At 31.8% G+C, this 14,965-nt stretch overlaps 2 protein-coding genes across 2 annotated transcripts; one reads left to right on the top strand and one right to left on the bottom strand.

Moving 5' to 3' along the window:
• Positions 1 to 4,469: 4,469 nt before the first annotated feature.
• On the bottom strand, positions 4,470 to 9,684 carry LOC140062124 (p21-activated protein kinase-interacting protein 1-like). Its single transcript, XM_072108182.1, has 7 exons — positions 9,605 to 9,684; positions 8,662 to 8,824; positions 7,764 to 8,012; positions 6,949 to 7,094; positions 6,268 to 6,371; positions 5,554 to 5,671; positions 4,470 to 4,715 (listed from the first exon to the last, which is right to left on the bottom strand). Exons 1-7 carry the CDS (start codon positions 9,677 to 9,679, stop codon positions 4,473 to 4,475), a joined length of 1,098 nt encoding a protein of 365 aa, XP_071964283.1. The 5' UTR covers positions 9,680 to 9,684; the 3' UTR covers positions 4,470 to 4,472.
• A 200-nt stretch (positions 9,685 to 9,884) lies between these two features.
• LOC140062530 (tRNA selenocysteine 1-associated protein 1-like) lies at positions 9,885 to 14,465 on the top strand. Its single transcript, XM_072108783.1, has 9 exons — positions 9,885 to 10,014; positions 10,455 to 10,546; positions 10,680 to 10,788; positions 11,277 to 11,326; positions 11,416 to 11,525; positions 12,101 to 12,248; positions 12,752 to 12,977; positions 13,154 to 13,214; positions 13,571 to 14,465. The coding sequence occupies exons 1-9, from the start codon at positions 9,970 to 9,972 to the stop codon at positions 13,705 to 13,707; spliced, it is 978 nt and encodes a 325-aa protein (XP_071964884.1). The 5' UTR covers positions 9,885 to 9,969; the 3' UTR covers positions 13,708 to 14,465.
• Positions 14,466 to 14,965: the final 500 nt, after the last annotated feature.

Here is a 14,965-nt window from a genome sequence, read left to right as displayed (position 1 = left end):
AGTTGCCACTGACAGTAAATCTCAGTTAAGAAATAATGGAATATCACAATCTATCCTAAAATTAATATCTAAAATAATAATTATTATACTTTAAATCCAACCAAGCTTTACGATGCGCATAAGTCGTTACGTCGTGTCCAATGTGAACTAATACTGCTTTATATACTATACTATCTAAACTTTATTAGTGAATTATTGTATGACTAAATTCCAACATGTAGTCCGGCAAAACAAATATTGTTACAGCTTGCAAATACTGTTTATTTTAATATAATACAAACTATTTTTTTTAAAAATAAACCATTGCCTAAAACAACTTTCGACGAAGCAGAACATATTTAGTGTAAGCAAATTAGGTCTGTGACTTATTTAAAACACTTTTTATCAAGTTTTTTTTTAATGTATGAATAAAAATAATAAGTTAATATCTGTATTTCAACAAGCGTGTATCTGGTATCATCATAAGATAATATAATAAGAATTTATAAAGCAAACATATTCGCAAAAGTGCTCTGGCGTTTATATATATAAACTAAATAGAATCCATCCCTTTGGACACTCCTTGAAGACACAGAATACATACTATTATGTTTCAATACTACGATCAAAGTCTATTCAGGGGTATCTCTATTAGTATTAAGGGGACCTCTATTGAAACATGCTCAGAGCTTATAGGGTTATCATCTTCCTCTCATACTGCCATATGTATTTATAAATTGTATTGTATTTGATGAATGAGCAAAAAATAAAAAACAAACAAGGAGACACTTCGTTGTGTCCTGAAGGTTTCCCCATAATAATATGGCTTCTATAACTGTATTGCAAATATAAAGCTCTGTCTACACAATCAATCTGTATGTGAAAAAAAATGTGCCTATATATGGATATGATAGTCATATCACTACCATATTTAAGCATATCACTATCATATTTGAGCACATCAAACTTTTGTTGTCAAATTAGTTTGATAGTGTAGACAGAGCCTACATCAGTTTTCTCGATTCTCTATTTGTTTGTATGATTTCCAGTCTCAGCTCTTCTACCTAGTCTATTTCTTCTAAGTTGGGGAGCATGACGTAACCCAGAGGATGTAAGCAACAACAATCGTTTAATGACGGTCAATTACAAAACAATTCAATCAAAATAATGATTTATAAAACATTATAAGCTCAGCCTGGAAGGAATTTATTATGAGGCAATTATACAGTTAATTGATTTCAATTATAGATTTAATTGAATTAATTTAATTTCAGGAAGAGATTAAAAAAAAACAGTCATAGATTCTTGTTGTTTGTTATTATAATATATCATTTAGGTTCTTAAGCTTTATCTAAACTTCAAACTTTATGTGACTACAATTGTGATATGCCCATATGTGGACATGATGATGTCATAACACTACCATATTTGGGTATATCACTACCATGTTTGGGAACATCACACTAGTGTGATTTTGTAGATAGAGCTTTACTCGGGGCTTAAAAAACAAAATCATAAATAATAAATAAATCGAGAAATATTTATATATTTTAATATTTAAAAAATACAAAAATCGTCTTCTTTACCCCATTATTACTTGTAATATTACTTATAATTGTAGTTGATTTACTATTTTCTTTTATTATGTATATCTGATAAAGTAATTGCATTGTCGCAATTTTCGTTAAGTGCGTATGATTGGTAAACGGCTACCTTTAGACTATAATAGTCATGTTTGCTACATCAAAATAAATAATGTTAAAATCCCTCATACAAAATTGAACCCAGAAACTACTCTTTATAAATGTCGCACAATCAAATTTCGATTTGAATTTCTTACATAAAAGACCATTATAAGTTATCAATATCAATTATCTTTAAAAACTAAAAATTATTTTGTCATAGAACTGTTCCTGGGTATCCCCACGCTCAACATTCACTTGAACACAAAAGAAACGCAATTATCACGATTAATTTTTGATGTGTCATGTTTTTTTAGTGGCCTAGTTCAACCAACAGAATATCACATTCACACACTCACAGGTGAAGCGTACATCGGCCTCTACCATCTAGACACATCATTATAATGTGACCCAGGCTCAACTAAACACATCCGCTACAATTATAACACTGACTAAGTGCATATGTTGCCCCACGGTTGGTCGTGTGAAGCAATTGTTTCCATTTGTCTGGCTGAGTAGCTACCGCTGATTTTCAAGTAGATTGAATTGAAGGTTATAGGAAATAAAAACGGAAAAATACCCAAAAACCTTTTTTTTGTATGATAAACACGCTGGCAACCATGACCACTAAATACATGTTTTGTTACACTAGGAAATATTACGATTTATTATTTCAATTGTCCTTGGTTACACTATATAATATTGATTGTTTAAGATTGTTTATCTGTTTATCACAGCAACTATCACTAGCGTCTTATGTGACTCGTGACACCTGGTTGGAACACGTGGCTTTTTGTATTTTATTCCAATATATTAAAACATATGGAATAAAGGTTGAAGGTGTTTAAGTTTAACTATCATTACAGTTTGGGACTAACTTTGGGAGTAATTGGGACGAACTTCTGGAGTAACTTTAGCTTGGGCCTAACTTTAGTTCGGAACTAACTTTTTGAATAACTTTAGCTTAGAACTAACTTTAGTTCGGAACTAACTTTTAGAGTCACTTTAGCTTGGGACTAACTTTAGTTTGGGATTAACTTCTGAAGTAACTTTAGTTCTGAACTAACTTCTAGAATAAATTTAGCTTGGAACTAACTTTAGTTCGGGACTAACTTCTTGAGTAACTCTAGCTTGGGACTAAGTTTAAATCATGACTAACTTGTGCAGTAACTTTAACTTGGTACTAACTAGTTAGGAACTAACTTTAGGAGTAGTTTTAGCTGGACTAACTTTATTTTGAGATTTGTTCTCTTTCAAGATTTTACAAGCATGGACTAATATACCCAAAGCGACCTAACCCTTTTTGTCACGTTTCTTGGGTAACAGGTTGTTTGACACGGTTGAGTCTCCTTGGCGTAAATCTTAAATTTCCTAAAAGCTTAGTGAAATCAAATCAAATAATCCATATTAGCAATGATTCACATGCTTTTTGATCCTTATCAATTTCATTTACAGTTTATGAAATACTTATCTGTTATTTAATATTAATGCTGTCTACTAGATACAGGACATATTCTATTGTCAAGGTTTCAAAGACAAAATAAATAGAAAGACTAATTTAATAGTATATGAATTGAAAGCAGTATAATGAAAACGAGACATGGTCGGAATTACTTACGCGAGATATGATAGCGTATGAAATGTGTTATTTTAAAGACCTCTTTGATTTACACAGTTAAAACAGGCCCTTAAATGCATTTTTAGTCGCGTGCAAACGTGACTCTACAGCTCACTATGTTGGTTGGTCAGTAACTCAAATTTGAGCACGCGAATATGGCCTTGTTATTAAAGGTTTTATAATTTTCACTTTTTAAACATACCGTTATCAGTTACATTCATACTGGTTAACAATTAATGAACTACATCTCAATAGTGATATTGTTTGCATTCATCCATAAGAATTTCGACTATAACTATACAAAGCTACCCTCATTTTTCCAGTTTACAAATCTATGTCCTTCTTGTTAGAAATAAATATTAGCATAACAAAACATTTTGAAGTTTAGAAGTATTATTATCGAAGGACAAGTTGTCTGGAGCACAATGTGTATTGTCTGATATAAAGCATCCTTTAAAAAACCAGGTTTGATTCAATGATAATTACATATCTATATCAGATTGTGCTGTTTATATTGTTTTCTGCACTGTCAACATCCAAAATCCACCAGTGGCTGTATTCACCGTTCACACTTAGGCTAATGAAGTAAAATTTAAGGGAAATACTTAAATTGTTATTGAGTTAAGTGGAATACTTAATATTTAAGGGAAATATCTCACTTAAGTGTGATTGGTGAATACGGCCACAGATTCCCAGTGCTGCATCTCCACAAACTATCTATTTCCGAAGTATCATAGGAATATTTGGTAATACAGCATCTCATTTATATCACATGTAACGCCTGTATCATGTAAGTTTAAGCTAAGGGTTAGGTTGCTACGATGTGATGATGTATTACCAAATATTCCTATAATACTTCGGAAATGGATACAGTACCAAGAATTGGCAGCAAAATCAAAAACAGCTATAACAAGTTAATTGGCATTTTATTATCATTAAGAATATAATTTACCAGTTATTTGAAATTTGTTCCGTTTCTAAAAAGATTTGGATTAATTTACATATTTTCTAGCAGCAGAGGAGGATGGGGGGGGGGGGGGGGTCGGGGTGGGGTAAGGAATAACATGTTATAGCCTGACCTAAGTTGTTCAGTCAGAAGGTAATTTTAAATTCGAACATAAACTATACACACAAGTTGATTTAAAATCTATTTTTTTATTAAATGTTTACCTTTAATTTACAATTGCTACTTTTTACTTTTTTTTTTCTGTGACTCTGTCGTCATCAACTTCTTTTTCTTTACTTTCATTGTCTTTTCTCCTTTCTTGCAATCTTTGTTTTTTGTTTCGTTTCCTCTTTGATTTAACTGTATTTTCTGATTGGTTGTTTACTGAATCACTTGCATCTGATTGGGCAGTTTTTGTTGATCTAACAGTCAGACATGTTAGTCTGGCTGTTGTATCAACAGCTGCAATGAGGCATGGCTTCTCTGAAATCTATGGAATGTATTAATATATCAACTAACAATATCATTTATTATTATTATTCCAGTAGTATTGTATGTTTATAAATTACAAAATTAATATTTAATAAAACAACTGTAAACATATTTTATTGAAACATGACAAACAGATGCTTACATAAATGACATTGTAGATGTATAGTAATTTACCCAGGTAAGTATCACAAAAGCTAATCAACTATAAACTTTTACATTGGACTCTACAGCTCACTATGGCGGTCGGTTGGTCGGTCAGTCAGTTGGTCGGTAAACACTAACTTGAGCACGCGACTGCAGCCATGTATATTGCCGTTATTTTTGGAAAACCTTAGGGATATGACCAGTGGCGTCTCTGCCAAGTTGAGCAAACAAACTACAAGCCATATTGTCTTTACCTACCATCATCTTTATCATAAAGCATAAATGTTATGTTGGTGATAAGGACGACAACAAGCAAAAAATACAAAATCATAAAAGAAATATTGTCCTCCCTAAAAAAAAATTTGTTTTACATTTTTTTTAATATGCCATTTTAATGACAAATAATAGTTATTCATTTTGACCAAAAACTGGATTGGAAGAAAAATTATTTAACTGAAAAAACTTAATTGAAAGCAAAACATATTTAAATTGCCTGTCAGACAATGGTTTTTGGTTAAAATTGAACATTTCTTTTGTCTTTTTATAAGTGAAATAATTATTTTTTGTTTGTTTTTTTAAAGAAGTGAATAACTTGATTAAAACTGCAAAAAGGCATATTTATAGTCTGATTTTATTAATCTTTATTTGTTTTGGGGGACAATACCTCTTTAACATGACTAAAAAATCCTTACTTTTTCAATATCAATTTGCCATGCTTTAATGTGACCATCGCTTGAAGCTGTAAACAGCCAGTTAGACACTGCTCCTCCATCTGTCATTTCCCTCGCAACATGTTGCATTGCCTTGACTCTGTAAAGCATTTTAACAATTATACTTATTTACATAATCACATCATATATGCATGGAGGTCTGCATGGTTAGATAATTGTCCAACTTTTACTTTACTAAAAGGTATAATGCAAATACTGTATTAAGTCACATAATATTTATTCACCAAAAATTGGATAAAAAAATAATTGTTTTAGAGAGTAGTAGAAAACCGTAATTTAAAAAAAAACAAAACTGGAAGCCCATTAGAAGTCAATGAATGGATTTATGGTTAAATGCATTTTGTTGTTTAATAAGCAAAATCATTATTTTTGTAAATAACTGTAAACTATTAAAGTTTTAATTTTAATTATCTTTATTTACCTCCGCCAAGGAGGCATATGTAATTTGTTCATGTTTTGGGGTTGACACTACATTTTTAATACGGTTGTTAGATGTCGTAATTTCTGCTTTTCTTCTACAATGTTTTTATCTATGGTACAGTAATTCAAAACTTTAATTTAATAGTAATACTACGAATATATTAATAATATTTGTGTTCTTGTATCATTGTTTATTGCAATAAATAAACAAAAATAATAGATCAATTGGGGTGAATACACTATAAAATGAGTTACCTGTTAGTATGGGCTTTCCATTTACACAGGCAAACTGGGTTAGGTACATCAGATTTAAATATTTCTATTATATCCCCTTCACCTCCAATAACAACATAATCGTCCTTATCAATGCAAACAACAACAAATAGAAAAACAGGATGTATAGCTTACATAGAGCAATATAGAAACACTCAAGGTTGTTGATTATAACATTGACAATAAGAAATAAAAATGTTTGCATACACCAAAATAAAAACAAGACATTTGTGGTAAATGTAATCCATTGTGATTAGATAGCCACGTTCACATGTACTAAACAAAGCACAATATACATGATGTAAAGTACTTGGAAAAGTTTACATTAGGCGCTAAGTCTATCATTATTCTTCTTATTTTTAACGACAAGGACATGCAACACATTTTACAATAGGTTATTAATATACACAACTTTTGGACTGAATTCTGAGCGGATGTTTGACAATTTAAGTCAACTTTTAAGAGAATAATACTGTAGTATTTCTAAACATATATCATCTATTCAATTTTATTAACATCAGTTGTCCAACACAGAATACTTTCTAACAACAACTATTACTGTATGAATCCAGTAAGGTTATTATAGTATAATATATATTAATATACTGTTAATGGTGGTAGGTACTGTAGTTAGAGATACAGAATATTATTTCAATATCTCACCTGTATGAGGGCAGCACATAGAATTTTACCAGTAAAAGTATATGTAGAAATGACCATAGCTGTTTCAAGTAAATAAACATCAACTCTGTTGTCTATAGCTACCATGTACTTGGTACCACTAGCATTCCATAACACAAGATCCGCAACTATTCAAAAGAAAACAATTTGAAATTATAATTATACTAAAGTTCACTTGAAGAATATGTTTGGGTGCCACAGAGTTTCCCCATTTTAATTTTAAGCTCTGTCTACGTCAAACTTTATGTGACAAAAAAATGTGATGTGCCCATATATGGACATGATGATGTCATATCACTACCATATTTGGATATATATCACTACCATATTTAGGAACATCACACCTTTTTTATAAAACTAGTTTGATAGTGTAGACAGAGCTTAAGGGGTCCTAAACTTTTATTTATAGACCAGTCTACTCATGTGTCAAAATCTAATTGTTCAATCTTGGATCAAATGTTTGACAACCAAGATGGTGGCTTACTTTGTGGAAAAAGTGTGTAGCCAGTGCAAACATTGTATACTGTACACTATTCGAAAAGAGTAGGGGATCGTCTCCCAGTGTGCTTATCTGGTAGGCGCTGCATTGCTGGCTGTCATGGGTCCGTGGAAGGCCTAATCCAAATTTCCTAAGTTTCCAATTAAGCTTAAGGACCAGTATAAATACCTTTACCTTTTGTGGATTGACCATCTAAACTGAGATTTATCAGATAACTTGCATTGTGGGCTATTTTTATATCTTAGTGGGAAACAAGCTTAAATGGTCTTGATAAAATTTAAAAATCTAAATATTCTACCAGCTTTCAAATTTGTAATATATGCTGATCTTCCTTGTATAAGGTTCCAAGTTCGTAGTGTCTTGTCCTTCCCTACGGACATTGCAAGTTTGCCTGAAGGATGCACAGCTACAGACAACACCTCTGACCTGTGACCTCGGAGAACTTTGTGGCAATCCCAATCCTTTGTCGACCAGATGCAAACAGTGCCATCATCACTACAGCTCAACATGTGTTTGTTGTCATGGAAACACAAACTGCTAATTGACCCTATGTGTATTAATAAAATCTTTAGCAACATGTTATTGAAAACAATTTGGCATATAAAACCTGGTTTTAAAGCCAAACAAATGACCAGAGTGTCACTTCTGCTGCTACACTAAAGGAAGGTTAAGTGGAAGAATGGCAAATGTCAGGATTACTTTATGCACTTGTCAATTGTATGACTCACTATACGACCCCCGGGAGAGGTGCGTCATGGGTGCGTCATTTACAAATAATTACTGACACAGGGGTGCGTCAAAAAACCTAGATGGTACGTCACATCAATGAACAAGGTGTGTCAATGTCCGTCACTTTACCACCCACCATATCATAAACAACATGGTCACAGTGCGTCAAAATGGGTGCGTCATGGTCACCTAAAGGTAAGTCACCTTTTTGACGCACGGGTGCGTCATGGTATTCAAAAGTATGACGCACATCGGACAAATGACGCACCTCTCCCGGGGGTCGTGTAGTGGGTCATACAATTGACAAGTGCATTACATTCATAATAATATTGTGATAATATTAGTGTAATGTGCCCAAATATGGTCGTGATATGCCCAAATATGGTAGTGATATGACATCATCATGTCCATATATGGGCACATCGCATTTTTCTGTCTGCTTTAGACAAGTCAAGAAAATATTTTACCTTTATGATGCATAAGACTTCCAAGTTCACAGTTTGACTTCAAGTTAAACAATTGAATCATTTCATCTGTACTGCCAGAGGCAAGGAAATTGTCTGAGGATGCAATAGTCTTAACACAGCCAGTATGTGCATTGTTTGTAAACTTTACCTGAAATGTATACTCCTGTAATAAATAAAATACGACGTGTAAAGTACATACCAGTCCTTCGTTTTTAAAGAGGGCGAAGGCGATCTCACTCCTCCAAGCTCCTTAACATGTTTTTAGTATTAATGCTCCTTAAAATGCGGAGATTCACCAACAATAGGTTGTACAGTATAATTAATACAGTAGTTTAATACAGCTCACTCATTTATTATAAATTTCTAAAAGTGTGATAAACTCTTTATTAATTAAACAAAAGTTCATAAAAGTCTGAATTGAATTACAGATTATAGATTATTAAAATATAGTAAATCAATCTAGGTAGGTATTGGATTTTGTTTGTTCAAAAAACGTTTAGGCCTAGGCCTAGTTAAAAAGTTTTAAAATAAATACCCTTCTTACTCACTGGCGATGAAAGAAGACTACACTAACACTGACTGTCTGTACTGTATTTACGAAACAAATATTTAATTTAATTACATATTTTAATTTAAGGTAGGGCCTAGCACAAATCAAAGACTACAAAAAGTCTTATGTCATGCTGCTTTTCCCATAGCTTGGCCTAAAAAAACGTTCTCTTTCCAGCCACGATGGACTGCGGCAAGCCTTTCCCTTCATTCATAAAGTAATATATAGGCCTCTCCTTCACGTCACTGACACTGGTGAAGCCCATGCCTGTATTTCTGTACGTCCCTACTCCTCTTTCTAGCATAAGATTTTTTACATATTCATTCATTTAACTAACATAATTTTACATCATATTAGCTGTGCAATGTGTTTCAATTATATAAAGCTTAATACCTTTTCATCATTCTTGATTAGACTGTACCCAATTAACGATCTTTCATAACATCCTACAACCACGTCGATTCCCATGGAGGTCGCCATCTTTGATTTATGCTTGGCATTATCAAAACTTTTAAATACCATTATGAATTTAATTAAATATTTATACTTTTATTTAAAATTAATAAATATAAAAAAATAATAATGATTCAAAATATATATTATTTTATAATATAAAGTGTCTAACAGTAAATTGAATATACCATAAGTATTTTAAAATGAACATATTGAGGCCTGTAGGCCTATTAAGGTCAAAACAAACGAAATAAGGTCACATTAATTAGAGTCTCTTTTTGAAAAGGCATATTTTAAGTACAAAAATGACAAATAAAACGACAACCTCAAGCTCTATTTATATGGCAAACGTAAGTATAAATATATTATATTTGCAGGGATGAATAGCATCTATATAGCTGGCCTAGGCCTATATAGCCTATCATATCATATAAACATAGGCCTATATAAAGGCCTAGCCTGCCTGGCTAGCTAGGCCTGGTGAAGGTACTACTGGTAGGACATCTGCACTGCGGGCCCTGCGACTAGGCTTATGGCATTATAGGCCGCCTAGCTAGCTATGCCTAGTCTAGTATAATCTAAAAAGAGCTATTAATCTAGCTAGGCCTATTCTCCTCTAGTAGGCCTCCTGTAAGATACTATTTTACTACCCTGGCCCTTTTTTTTTAAATTTTAGTAAACTACATTATTTATAAATAATAATTACAGCCATATGATAATCATATGGCATATTCTTGTTCTTATTATACAATGTATTGTATGTTAAACTATAAAATGGTATTATTTTCAGCTTGAATATGGAATGGATGAGCACTTTGTCAGAAAGCTGTTTGAAGATCAGGGAGAAAAAGTAGTGTATGTTCGAGTAATAAGAAAAACCAGGTAAAATACTGTGAATTTATACTGGAGAAAGAATTAATGCCTTCCTCAACTCTCCTATGTTTTATAGTGTTCCTCGGTTATTGTCAATAAATATTAATTATTTTATTATCATTACTTTTGGGTTTCATTTCAGACCAGAGGGAAGTAGCTATGCTTACTGTTTTGTTGATTTTGGAAATAAAGATGTTGCGTCACGAGTACTACGGCAATACAACAACAAACCAATTCCAGGCATGCCAAATGTAAGAATTATCACTGTGTGTAAAATTTAATTTCAAATCTGAAATTTCATCAACATCAATGAAAATTATAAAAAAAGAACAACTGTGTAAGGCTGGATATATAACCAATACACCAAACTGACTTATTACAAGATTGTAGTGCAATTAGCATAATCAAACTCAGCACTAAGACACAAAAATAATAAACAAATATTTTGGTAAATAATATGTAGGGGAATTATACTATATATTATATTATACTATTATATGTAGGTGGAGGTATGCCCTTCAAGTTGATACAGTACACTTTCTGAAAGTATCACTAAGTTTAAAAACAGAATAAATACATTTTCAGAATAGCTTTTGCTAAAATGTCAATAGTTATATAACTTTTAAGTTTTTTTAAGTTATTTATAACAAACAATATTTAATTATAGAGGAATAATCTAAATTATTATTAATTTCGTATTAAAAAAAAATGTTTTTCTATTCACACCATTTTTTTACAGAAAAAATTCCGCTTAAATCATTGCCAGAGAGACTCTAGTCATCAGTGGGCGTAAGTTTATTTTTTTTATTAATAAACAACAAATATAAATAAATTATAGTATTGTTACATAAATATTTTTTATTAATGAAATCTTTTAGACCTAAGCCAGAATTTTCAATATTTGTGGGTGACCTTACACCAGAGGTTGATGACCTAATGCTGCATGACTTCTTTGCTGATCGATACCAAGATGTTAAAGGGGCCAAAGGTTAGTAACTTGAATATGAAAAGTTTAAAAATTAAGATCAGTTGCTTTGTATTTTTATATCAAACATGTTTCTTTCTTTAGAATCAAATAAATCAAGATAAAGTAATAAAATAAAGAAAGAAAAAAATATCACCATAATAAAATTATGATTATTGGAACAGATGTCCACAAAATATTTTTAAAAAACTGCTGACTAATACCAAAAAAGTGAAACCTTGCATACTGCAATATCATTTTATTAAAGATGTATTGTCCCCAAAATCATGAAAAATCAAGAATTATAGAATCAAACTTGTTTGCAGTTTTAATGAAGTCATTCACTTCCGTAGAGAAAAAAATAATGATTTCACTTATAAAAAGACAAAATGAACAGTTAAATTTAACCAGAAACCAGAAAATTACTATTTTTTGCTTTAAACTAGTTTTTTTCAGGTAAATCATTTTTTAGCTATCCAATTTTTGGTCAAAGTCAACTATTATGTGACATTAAAATGGCATATTCAACAAAGAAATTGTAAAAAAAAAAATAATTTTCTGACAATATATCTTTAATATATTATATTTTGATCTTTCAGTTGTTCTTGATGATGGTGGAATTCCAAAGGGGTTTGGTTTTGTAAGGTTTTACAATGAAGAGGAAAGGAATAAAGCTGCTGCTGAAATGCAAGGAGCGGCGGGGCTTGGTGCAAAGACTCTCAAATTGAGTGTTGCCACGCCAAAAAGGTTACACTTCTTATTTCTACTAGTATCGTAGTAGTACTAGTAGTGGTATAGAAAGGATTAACTTTAGAATTATATTAGACAGCAATTAATCCAATATTGCTATATTAGATAATAAGCTGAGGTCCAACATAACAGCTTGTTCAGAGAGCACCCATTGCCACCTCTCTACAAACTTGGAACACCAACTTTTTGGTCAAATACATAATGGCGTCTAAAATAGCGGACATTTCCGATCACAAGCCTATTCTAGTATATTATGATACAAATAATATGTAGTCTCTATGTAAAAGGGTATAACTAGTTAAGTTTAGGAAACCACAACAAAATTATACTAAGATTGTTAGTAAAAATTGAATGTTGAATTATTTTTTACTCATTAAGTTTACCCCAGATTTTTTTTATTGTTATATGGTCTACAAATCAGACAAAATTGAAATACCAACATAATAAATACATAATAACTAGAGATTTTTTTTTTGCTAACGAGGTATTTTCTCTTGCAGTCGAGCATTTGAAAATTTTAAACAACAACAACAACAATCTGGTTACTATGGAGCCAATCAACAATATGCTCAGTCTCAGTACAATGGGCCTTGGAACCAACAATGGCCGCAGCAAGCTGGAGGAGACTATAGCCAGTATTATAAAAACCAGGGAGGAACGGACGAGTGGTCTGCGGCAAATTATGAACAATATTATACCTACCAATCTGAAAATGATACAACAGATGTGAATATTTTGAATTATACTTGTTTATATTATTTTATTTTTCTGCAGACAGTATTGTAATATATTTGGAATATCGCAAACTAGTTTGTTAGTGTAGAGACAGAGCTTCAAGCAAAAGAATAATATAGCCAGCAACATGTATAAATTAATGGTGTATAATATTTGATCTATTTTAGGATGGCACAAAAGAACATTCCACTGAAGAATATGCTATAGATGATGATGAATTTGAAATGGGTAAGTTGGTTTTAAGTCATTTTAAGTTTTTTTATTTCATTTTATTTCATACACACACATCCAACAGCAAACACAAACTCACCCAGTCTCATTTGAGGCTTAGGGAGTGGAGTTGAAAGACCTGTGAGTTACAACCCAAACACAGGTCAGGATTGAACCCTAGACCTTGGGATTTTAAAGCAAGCCTGTTAATTATCGAGCTATAGCTCCACTACAGTATTTTCTTGACTTACATGATAACATAGAAATAGTAAAAATATTATAACTAACCTAAAAGCTTTTTTAAAAAAATAGGGGAATAAAACATACCAGATTTATCGACCAGTAATATATTTTCTATAATACCTCCTTTGTAGAACATGGACAAGAACCAACAGATATGAGTGTTATAGATGCAGACATTATGCAAAAGTATCGTGGTGAATTTTATGAAGCTATGCAGAAATCAAGGTGGATGCCTGTTGATACATATACATATGTTTTATCAAAATAGTACATTTATGAACATTTTGGGAGTGACATGATGCCAGCTGAGCAAACACTCTGAACAAAAATGACTGCTATATATCTGAAGAAAATGTTATTTAGTACAGTGTATAATTAAAACAACATATTGTATTGTTTTTATAATCTCGATTGTCAATAGCAATACAATTAATTTCTGAAAAAATTTATCAATGTTCGTCTGACATGTGATGGCTTGCCTTATTGACCATATTTGGTGGCCCCTCTCCATTTTGGTGAATCAATTCTTGTGCTGTAGCTGTGTTGAGAGGTGAACGTCTAGTTGTTTTATGAGACATCATACACTATGGCTATTTATATTCCTTTCAGTGGAAATTATTCCTTGACAACAAAAGTATTTTAGCAGGTTGTTTTCCAGTGATTTTTTTTTATAAGAAATTAAATTGGCTTTTTAAGCCAACAGAACAGCATACATTTTGTATTCATGTTTTTCATTTACGTCCATCAAGGTGGTATATGTAGTCGATCGTGCATGTCTGTTTTTTAGCAGGATTACTCAAAAAGGTATTGCAAGATCTTTACCAAAATGAAACTACAGATAGATATGTAGTCAAGAATCACTCCATTAAATCCGGTTCCGAATTCTGGACCACTTTTTTGTACTATTTTCAGACCTGCTAGTATTGAAAGATTGGAGAGAATTTTAAAAAGCCGGCGAGCAGTCTTGAAGTAACAAGTAAACTGTAATTGCATTTTCTCGAGAACTACTTGTCCAAAAAACTTTATTTTTGTACAAGAGGCAAGAGTTATAATTTTTAATTTGTAATTTTAAAACATAATTTGATTAAATGTACAGGTTTTTTGATACGAGTAGTTTAAATAAACCAATTTATTTTCAAATTCACCTGTTTGTTGCTGTTCTATTGTTAGTCAACTGAATCTATTGTTAGTTGAAAGGCTGGTTACATAACCATTACACCAAATTCGCATTACCATGATTGTAATGAAAGACACAAAAATGTAAAAAAAAAATTTTTTTGCCAGTGAAAGCTTACTGTATGTAGGAGAATTTTACAGTAGGCGGAGATATGCACTTTCGGAGTGCCGTTCTATTTATAAATGCATTTCAGTTCATATGAAAATAAATGGACAAGATCAAATTAATTTGGATGAATATCGACTCGGTCTATAAAAAGTTCACTAGCTTGTTGATATGGCCGGGAAAGTACAAACGTTCTCATCAGTAATAATCTTCAGTTTTTAATTGTATGCTCAAAACACCTTGC

This window comes from Antedon mediterranea, chromosome 11 (genome assembly GCF_964355755.1).
Source record: "Antedon mediterranea chromosome 11, ecAntMedi1.1, whole genome shotgun sequence".
In the NCBI taxonomy this organism is placed as follows: domain Eukaryota; kingdom Metazoa; phylum Echinodermata; class Crinoidea; order Comatulida; family Antedonidae; genus Antedon; species Antedon mediterranea.
This window is presented reverse-complemented; position numbering and strand designations above follow the sequence as displayed.

Coding starts and splice junctions, on each gene's coding strand:
- LOC140062124 (XM_072108182.1), bottom strand. CDS start 9,679: ATGGGAATCGACGTGGTTGTAGGATGTTATGAAAGATCGTTAATTGGG. Junction 7,095..7,763: donor TATTACAAATTTGAAAGCTG/GTAGAATATTTA, acceptor TCTTTTGAATAG/TTGCGGATCTTGTGTTATGG. Junction 6,372..6,948: donor TATGTGCTGCCCTCATACAG/GTGAGATATTGA, acceptor TGCATTGATAAG/GACGATTATGTTGTTATTGG.
- LOC140062530 (XM_072108783.1), top strand. CDS start 9,970: ATGACAAATAAAACGACAACCTCAAGCTCTATTTATATGGCAAAC. Junction 10,547..10,679: donor CGAGTAATAAGAAAAACCAG/GTAAAATACTGT, acceptor GTTTCATTTCAG/ACCAGAGGGAAGTAGCTATG. Junction 11,327..11,415: donor GACTCTAGTCATCAGTGGGC/GTAAGTTTATTT, acceptor GAAATCTTTTAG/ACCTAAGCCAGAATTTTCAA.